Source organism: Limulus polyphemus, unplaced genomic scaffold (genome assembly GCF_000517525.1).
Source record: "Limulus polyphemus unplaced genomic scaffold, Limulus_polyphemus-2.1.2 Scaffold9604, whole genome shotgun sequence".
Classification (NCBI taxonomy): Eukaryota; Metazoa; Arthropoda; class Merostomata; order Xiphosura; family Limulidae; genus Limulus; species Limulus polyphemus.
The window spans coordinates 1-8,884 of NW_013675214.1; the positions used below are offsets into that span (position 1 = coordinate 1).

The window sequence follows — 8,884 nt, forward strand, 5'->3', positions numbered from 1 at the left end:
AGACTAAAGGAAAAAAGTTTAACACAAATTAAGAAAGCTAACATCTTAAGTAAATCCTTTGTTTAAAAACCTTTGAATGTTAAGGGTAACATTAATGTTTCTAGTGTGGATGATGTTACACATAATTGAGTGTAGTTAAAACTACTATTCCTAATAGTTATTGTATAAATATATAGTACAAGGTTGTATTTATGAGTAATAATATAATGCTGTGGTGGGTAAGGATTATTCACTAAAAGCTATTGCATATATATGAAACTAAGCCTACATCTGTTTGGGTGTTGGAGGCTTTAAACTGACTAACATCATTTCATTTAATGAATAAAGTAGTTACATAAACTGAGAGAGAGACGTTTCATCAAAGTTTTTATCTATTAAGCACTAAATTAAAAGGATGGTTGACGTATGAAAGTGTTGTGTGCTACGTATATCCCAGGAGAAACTTGCATACTAAATAGATTGATTTATTGTAATATTTCTTTCCAGGCCTTGGATAAGATTCGTTATGAAAGTTTGACAGATCCTTCAAAACTAGAAAGTTGTAAGGATCTGTATATCAAGATTATACCCAACAAGGAAGATCGCACTCTCACAATTATAGACACTGGTATTGGAATGACTAAAGCTGATATGATAAACAACCTGGGAACTATTGCTAAATCTGGCACTAAAGCTTTCATGGAGGCCTTACAGGTAAGACAAAATTAACAAATAATTAACATTTACATTGCAGTAACAAAACTAAATTATTTAAGCCACCAACAACTTTGCAAAAAAATTTGTATTAGCTAGCAGAAGAAATTAAAATTAAAAACATATATATATTAAAAAAAAAACTATTGCTTTAAAAAGAAGGGGAGATTTTAGCTACTTTGAAATTATTCTACTTACTAGTGATCTGTTCCATCTCAAAACTTGCATCAACCCTATAACATTAAGAGCAATGGCTGTTGTATCTGTGATTTAAAGTATTTGATGTAGTGAATAACATGCTAGGGTTTTAGCATCAGTAATTGAAACTGGGTCATCAAATATAGTATGTTATATGCCCTATAAGTTATCCCAGTACAAATAATGTTGATTTAGTTGTTTGTAGTACCTTGTATACTACACTGCCTCAAAATGATGTGAAATTTTCTACAGTTATATGATGGTTTTAACAATGGAAGTAGGAAGTAAATAGAGACAAAACTTGGACCTATATACTTAATATGTTAAACTTCACAATCAGTATTAAAATTCATAAGATCATAAATTGGGTATTTCTGGGAGTACCAATAACAGCCCAAATGTTTACAGTATTATTCTTGTAATTCGAATATAGTTTCATAGAAAATACTTCATACTCAAAATAAAAATGAATCAATATATTAACAATTTGTTGTCAATTGGATATTGATCTTGAGTGTTGGGCATCATGCATTATTCACTTAAATTCAGCTGAACCATACTTTTGTAAAGCAAACGTTTGCTACATCTTTGTAAAAAGAAGCCATTAAGAATCTTTTAAATCATCTAAGTAAAACTGTTCCAAAACGGTGCTTTATTTAGTTTTACAGAGCATTCCATGGTTAAGCTTGCACTCACAAAGGACTGAATTAATATTCAGTGGTTTCAACAAAAAGAAACATCAACCAAAGAGGTTTTCTACAAGGAAACATTCTCTAAGGAAATAATTCAATGTGTATTAAATGCAGTTATACTCTGCCAAATTAAAAGTTAAATTTTGGCAATTTTGTATTTAAAAGGCTATAATTTTTGCAATTCCTATTCGTAACTAAAACTGCTTTGTTCAATATTCTTCAGTCTATGGTTCCAACAAACTGATATTTTAGTGTTCCAATTATTTCATTTGTTAGTCTACTTTCCATGCCTTTTTTGCATGTATTAAGTTTTTGTGCACTTTAATCAGTTAGATTTTTATATCTAGGCAGGAGCAGATATATCTATGATAGGCCAGTTTGGTGTGGGTTTCTACTCTGCCTACCTCATTGCTGATAAAGTAACTGTTACATCCAAACACAACGATGATGAACAATATACGTGGGAGTCATCAGCTGGTGGATCTTTTACAATAGCTTCTGATCATGGTAAGATATAACCTCTTGTGATTCTACTGACCCATCTTTATATTGAACTTTATATTGGTAGTAGATTATTTTATGATACTTGTTGGATTGTGTGCATTATATAACTATTGTAAATACCACTTGATGTCTCTAAACTTTGAAAGTTAATATCATCAGTATCATATAACTAACTGTTTAATATAAGTTTTTTCTTTGTATACTTGATAGAATAGAATAACAACAAGTCAATACATTTGCTTTTTTTTGCAAGGGTTGATTTTTAGGAATAATGAAGTTATTCTTGTAGCTAAAATATTTTGTTTTTAAACCAGTAAACTTTCATCAGTCTAATAAGTTAATAATTTAATTTTTTTTACTGGTTGAGATTATGAAATGAATTCCATTAACCCATTTACTGTGGCTGTGAGGTATATTTCTTAGTGCTCTCACTGCAAGTGAAACAAATGTATCCCATTGTTGATGCTGTTTATGCCTTCCTCTGCTTGGTCCATGTTCATCATCTTGACCATCATCACTAGATGGAGAGCTATCATCATGTCTCATTGCCTCTCCATCATGACACATTTGGATAATACTTGACTCGCTTTCACTGTTTTCTAAGTTGAGTCAAGTGCATCAAGCATATTTACATAGTAATTGTGTTACTACTTGCTGCTCTAGTGATGCAGGCACAGTTGGCGTGCAGTTATTGTACATTCCACTTGGGCGTCTTGTTGGTAACTGAAGGGCTCAGTGGAAAACATCGAGGGAAGCCATATATCAACATTAGGTGGGATGCCAATAAATACTTCCCAACTTATTTTACTCCTATATTCATGGCAATTTTGAATGATAATGAAGAAATATTTGTCCCAGTCACAGTGTGAGGGGGTGGGAGCACTGGGAAATATGTCCCAGCTGCAGTGAAATCATTATATGCTAATGTTGCATTTTGATGAGTCTTGCAAGGGGAAAATATATTATACAGTATCGAGGGGGGGGGGGTAAAAAAGGATGAGGGGCCCAAAATCAGAGGAAGCACCAGAGCCCAGTGTTTCTCTCCTGGGCCCAGTTCTTTCCTCCATCATATTTTTCAGTAAACTATATGGAAACAATTTTGCTTTAATAGGTGAACCTCTTGGAAGAGGAACCAAGATAACATTATACCTCAAAGAAGACCAAACTGAATATTTAGAAGAAAGGAAAGTAAAAGAGGTTGTGAAAAAACACAGTCAGTTCATTGGTTATCCAATCAAGTTAATGGTGCAGAAAGAAAGAGAGAAAGAAGTTTCTGATGATGAAGCAGAGGAAGAGAAAGAAGAGGACAAAAAGGATGAAGAGGAAACACCAAAAATTGAAGATGTAGGAGAAGATGAGGATGAGGATAAAGAAAAAGATAAAAAGAAGAAAAAGAAAATTAAGGTAACAATTATAATTTGCTTCAAATTATAATAATGGTTGCATGTAATTTTGTGTAGTTATTAATGTTATTGTGTAGTATTCTGATTATTGCAGTGATACTTGTGCTTATAATAGGGACTTCTCGTGTAAATAGTGGCAAAACTTCTGCTGTAATGTAGAGTAAATGTAACTACTTAGAGTTCATTTTCACTTTGAAAATTTTTACTTCAAATGTTGAACAAAAGAAGTAAAAAAAGGTGTGAAATACATCTGACTTCCATTAATATTTTTAAGGAAAAGAAATAATAAAACTAATTATCACTCATTTTAGTTCGTTTTTAAAAAATAAAAATATTAATAAAGTATATATATACTAACTTAGGTACTCAGGAATCAGGTCTTCACAGTTATCCATGATGAATACCCTTCGAACATACAACTTGATATTGTTCTTTTGTTTTCTATTTTCAAATAAATCAAAAGGAGCCCTCTTGGGAACAAAGAGAAGTGCTTTAAACTCCAACTGGCCTTCCACTGAAAAGTGTTTCACAGCTAGATGATCCTCCCAGTCATTAGTCAGGCTTTTGTAGAATTCACCATACTCCTCCTGACTGATGTCATCAGGATTTCGCATCCAGATAGGCTTAGTTTTGTTCAGTTCCTCATCTTCAGTGTATTTCTCCTATATTCATAGAAGAGAAATATAAAAGCTTAGGGATGTTTGATATATTTCCAAATTGAAGAATGTAACAAAGCTCTAAGATAGTGATAAACCATAATTGTAAGATTTTCATCAAGCTTTTTGTTCCATAATGGTATTATTGTTAGCATGTAATTGCATTTGCTTGTATTATGTTTCATTTATATTCTTATTCATTTTTTTCACTTACCTAGATTTCATAAAGGGTGTTGTAGACTCGGAAGATCTGCCCCTGAACATCTCTCGTGAAATGTTGCAGCAGAACAAGATCCTAAAAGTGATTAGGAAGAATTTAGTAAAGAAATGTTTAGAGCTTTTTGAAGAAATTTGTGAAGATAAAGACATGTTCAAAAAATTCTATGAACAATTCAGCAAGAACTTGAAGGTAATAATGTTGTGTATAACATTTGTTTGAAATTTACAATATAATATGTATTGAATAGGATTGTATTATAAATACCTTTGTACAAATCAGTGTAGAACATTTACTTACAATATTTTTATATTTACTGTTATTTGTGATACTCATTTTGTGTCTAATTTAAAAGTAGGCATTTTTTAAATATTTTGGCATAATCTGGTATGTTCAAGAATATCTTGGACCTTTCTTTTACTTAACTGTTCTATAAACAATTTAATCTTTATTTTATTGTATTCATCTACAATTAATCTATTATCCAGTTACAAATCAAATTTGTGTCATACATTATTTGACAAAAAAAAGGAATTTTTTGTGACTTGTAAGAGACGAATAGAAAACTTGTTAGAATGTATAATAAATGTACTCAAACTGTTGTTAAATTGTTTTTTCTAGTTGGGTATTCATGAAGACTCTCAGAACCGCAAGAAGTTAGCAGAGTTCTTAAGGTATTACACCTCTTCTTCTGGTGACGAGATGTGTTCCCTGAAGGACTATGTGTCACGTATGAAGGAGAACCAGAAACACATCTACTTTATCACTGGTGAATCTAGAGATCAGGTATCAAACTCTGCTTTTGTGGAAAGGGTGCGAAAGAGGGGTCTGGAGGTGATTTACATGATTGAACCTATTGATGAGTACTGTGTACAGCAGCTAAAAGAATATGATGGTAAAACACTAGTCTCTGTCACCAAAGAAGGACTAGAGCTTCCAGAAGATGAGGAAGAAAAGAAGAAGTGGGAAGAAGATAAGGCCAAGTTTGAGAGCTTGTGCAAAGTCATCAAGGATATCTTGGACAAGAGAGTTGAAAAAGTGAGTGACAGTCTTAAGAGTATAGAGTTGTAGTTCTACTTACATAAAATATTAATATATGACGTTTGTTTCAGGATTTTTGAACAACTTAAAGCACTGGTCTCATACTTATTGTATTAGTTACTTCTCAAGGAGAAGTATATAATTTATTCTCAAGTTTTTAACTAGTTTGTACATGTGTGATTACATTAACTATAGAAGTTCAATCTTTCATATCACCATTTAAATAACCAAGTATTTTTAACATTTACACTGTTTTTGTCCACAAATATTAATATTGTATTAAGAACATAATTGTTTTCTGTGGCTATTTGTTATACCATTCCATGAAATAGCCTCAGTGAAAGAACAAAAGTTTGAGACTTTCAGTTAAAATCACTTTGTCACCATTACTTAAAGTGTTTCCAACTGCTGTTTAGTTAAATAAAGCTTTGCTCTTATTCTTTTAATTTTACTTACAATTGGATCTTACAAGCACATTAGCAGTTTTCTCTTTGATTAGGAAGAAGAAAAATTTGGAGAGTTCACGTATATATTCATGATGTATTCCCATTATTTTTCTTTAATTCTGAAAATATACTTTGACAACAAATAGTAGCCTTGTCAAAGATTTGACTTCATAAATGGTTATGTTATTTTTCCTTTATTTACCCTTTTAAGGAATCATTTAGGTTTTATGTAATCCAGAACATCAGGACTGTCTACAAATTGCTATTGTTGTTATTACTGTGTCTTTAAACATTTTTAGTAGCTATCTTGTAATTATAAATACTTACATTTTGCTTTAAAAAGTTATAATTTACTTCTAGACAGGTTCATTTCATAAACTTATTTTTCTGAATTTTTAAAAATTATCTTACAGGTAGTGGTATCCAACAGACTTGTAAGTTCCCCTTGTTGTATTGTCACCAGTCAGTATGGTTGGTCAGCTAATATGGAAAGAATTATGAAAGCTCAGGCTCTTAGAGAATCTAGCACCATGGGTTATATGGCTGCCAAAAAACATCTGGAAATTAACCCTGACCATCCTGTCATGGAAAACCTGAGACAGAAGGCAGATGCTGACAAGAATGACAAGTCTGTTAAAGTAGGTATTTTATTTATTAATTAATGTTAAGAGAGACATTTATCAACCAATAATAAATTTTTCAAACTTGATTAAGTATTGGCTTTTAGTTTGCTTAATATTATATGACATTGTTTCTATAGAATATTGTTAGAAAGGAAATTATATTATCAGATTCTTCTAAACTGTTTGTTTGCAATAGCATTACTGTATTCTTCTACCATTTTTTCCTTGCACTTGAGTTTAAACATCTTTGGCAGTGTAACTACAGTGATGTCTAAAGATTTAATGTATTTCATTTTGAGGTTATAAATTACTACTTGATAATTATCTGTATGTTGTGGGAGAAGAAAGGTTAGACTATCTCCGAATATTTTGGAAGTGAAATGTATGTTGTTATATACATCGGTAAATATTCATGCCACTTAATAGAATAAAGTAACCAAGGTACATAAATTTCCTCATGCAGGATTTGGTACTGCTGCTATTTGAGACTGCATTGCTATGCTCTGGTTTCTCTCTGGAAGATCCTCAAAAATATGCTTCTAGAATCCACAGAATGGTGAAGCTTGGACTTGGTATTGATGAAGAGGAAATGGCTAGTGCTGAGGCTGAAAGTACTGAGGATATGCCTCCATTAGAAGGTGATGAGGAAGATGCATCTAAGATGGAAGAAGTAGATTAACTAGTCTGTTATTAACGTTTATGTGTATTTTGTTTTTTGTGTATATATATATTTATTGACTTCTATGTTTTTTATTGGTACTTCTAATAAAGATTTCACTTCACAAGTAAATAAAATAGTAGTTCATAATGTCATAAATACTATTTAATTCATTGCAAATTAATATAATGATAAGTAAAGTGTTTTTAAGAAATGTTAATATCTTGACATTTTGAAGGTATGTTAACTCATGATTACTGGAATAATTTTAAGGAACGAAAAACATTGTTACTTTGAATCTCTAGTTTTGAGGAATTTTCAAGCTCTGAAATTATCAATGTTCAAAGTGAAATAATGCACTACCTGCCATATTAAATAAATAAAGTTTTATCCCAGTAAAAAGCAGTAATGTAATAGTTCTGTTATGCACTGATATACAAAAATTAAAGGGAAACAAATAATTTAAGAAAATTCTAGAGAGTAGGAATAACGCTACAAATTATATACGAGTATACTATAACCTGGTGAATCAATGGTCCATTCAATTCATTTCGATGGTCGGAATGCAAGATGGTCTATAATATATTTGTGCACTTGAATAAACGAAAATATATTATACCCGAAGATTTTTAGTTACTTCATAATTCTTAAAATGTTTTTTTTTTTAAAAGTGACAATGAAAGAAATTCAGTCATTAAGAAGAAAATAAGTATTGCTATTTACAGGTTTGGATGAATTTTTAATACTTTTATTTACACAATTACAAGAATCTAGGAACACTTCCAGTCCAATTTTCCGATAATAGCCTGAGCACTAAAGTAATTGCAAGTTGTGTGTATTTTCTTGGTGCTTACTTCGTTTAGTTATATGATATTGGACTAACGTGTTGAAGAAGCAACTTGTGGCTAAGGCATAATAATATGATTGTACATTGTAATACATGACTATTTGGAATAACAACTGAATTAACATTTGAACGTTGTCTGCTCAAGTTACTGAAAGAAGACAACCTCTTCACTCTAGGTCGCTAATTAAACTTTATACATGTTTTGAGAAAGTTACACTGTTTTATTATATATTTAACAATTTTAAGAAAGCCATATCTAACGAACAAGTATTACTATCTGTTGACAATATTATTAGCAGATGACAACATATTTTGTTTATAACACTGCATTATAATAGGACGGGAGAAACTTATTGAATAGTTAAAACAATTCCTTTGCAATAAATATATTTAATACATGAAGAAAATGATAATATTTAACCCTTTTTTTTTCCTCGTCGAAAAAATTTGAATGGCATTTTCAAAATTGGTAATTAATAAATGTGTAACTTGGTCTTAAGTATGTCAACAAAAAAAAATTGAATTGAAATTGAGCAATTTGATCGCAGTAGCTGATTACCTGTTGTCATAGTGCATGTAAAAATTACCTGTTCTTATAATGGAGAAAAATAAGCAAAGACCTGGAAACCGGAGAGTATTAAGGTGCTTTAATAGCTCTCCTTCACTAATACTAAGATGAAACAAATATTCTACTTCAGTGCTATTCTACATTTTTCGATAAACACTAAAGATCAAAGGACAAAAACATTTAGTTAAAAAAGCTAACATTTTTCTGTATCCAAAAGAAAAAAAAATTTTACTTTTACCATGGGCAGATATGAGGAGGGCTTTTCCCTCTAAAATTGTTTTCTGCCCGTCAAAGTGTTTCCATTTTTAAATGTATGCAGAACTAATGTTTTAACAACA

General features: G+C 31.0%; 1 protein-coding gene across 1 annotated transcript; it reads left to right on the forward strand.

Moving 5' to 3' along the window:
- Positions 1-390: 390 nt before the first annotated feature.
- On the forward strand, positions 391-7,536 carry LOC106475997 (heat shock protein HSP 90-alpha-like). The gene is made up of 8 exons (XM_022379985.1): positions 391-693; positions 1,931-2,090; positions 3,199-3,491; positions 3,568-3,616; positions 4,257-4,555; positions 4,985-5,401; positions 6,264-6,488; positions 6,937-7,536. Exons 1-8 carry the CDS (start codon positions 406-408, stop codon positions 7,150-7,152), a joined length of 1,947 nt encoding a protein of 648 aa, XP_022235693.1. The 5' UTR covers positions 391-405; the 3' UTR covers positions 7,153-7,536.
- The last annotated feature ends 1,348 nt before the right edge of the window (positions 7,537-8,884 follow it).

Coding starts and splice junctions, on each gene's coding strand:
- LOC106475997 (XM_022379985.1), top strand. CDS start 406: ATGAAAGTGTTGTGTGCTACGTATATCCCAGGAGAAACTTGCATACTA. Junction 2,091..3,198: donor TACAATAGCTTCTGATCATG/GTAAGATATAAC, acceptor TTGCTTTAATAG/GTGAACCTCTTGGAAGAGGA. Junction 3,617..4,256: donor TTATAATAGGGACTTCTCGT/GTAAATAGTGGC, acceptor CATAATTGTAAG/ATTTTCATCAAGCTTTTTGT.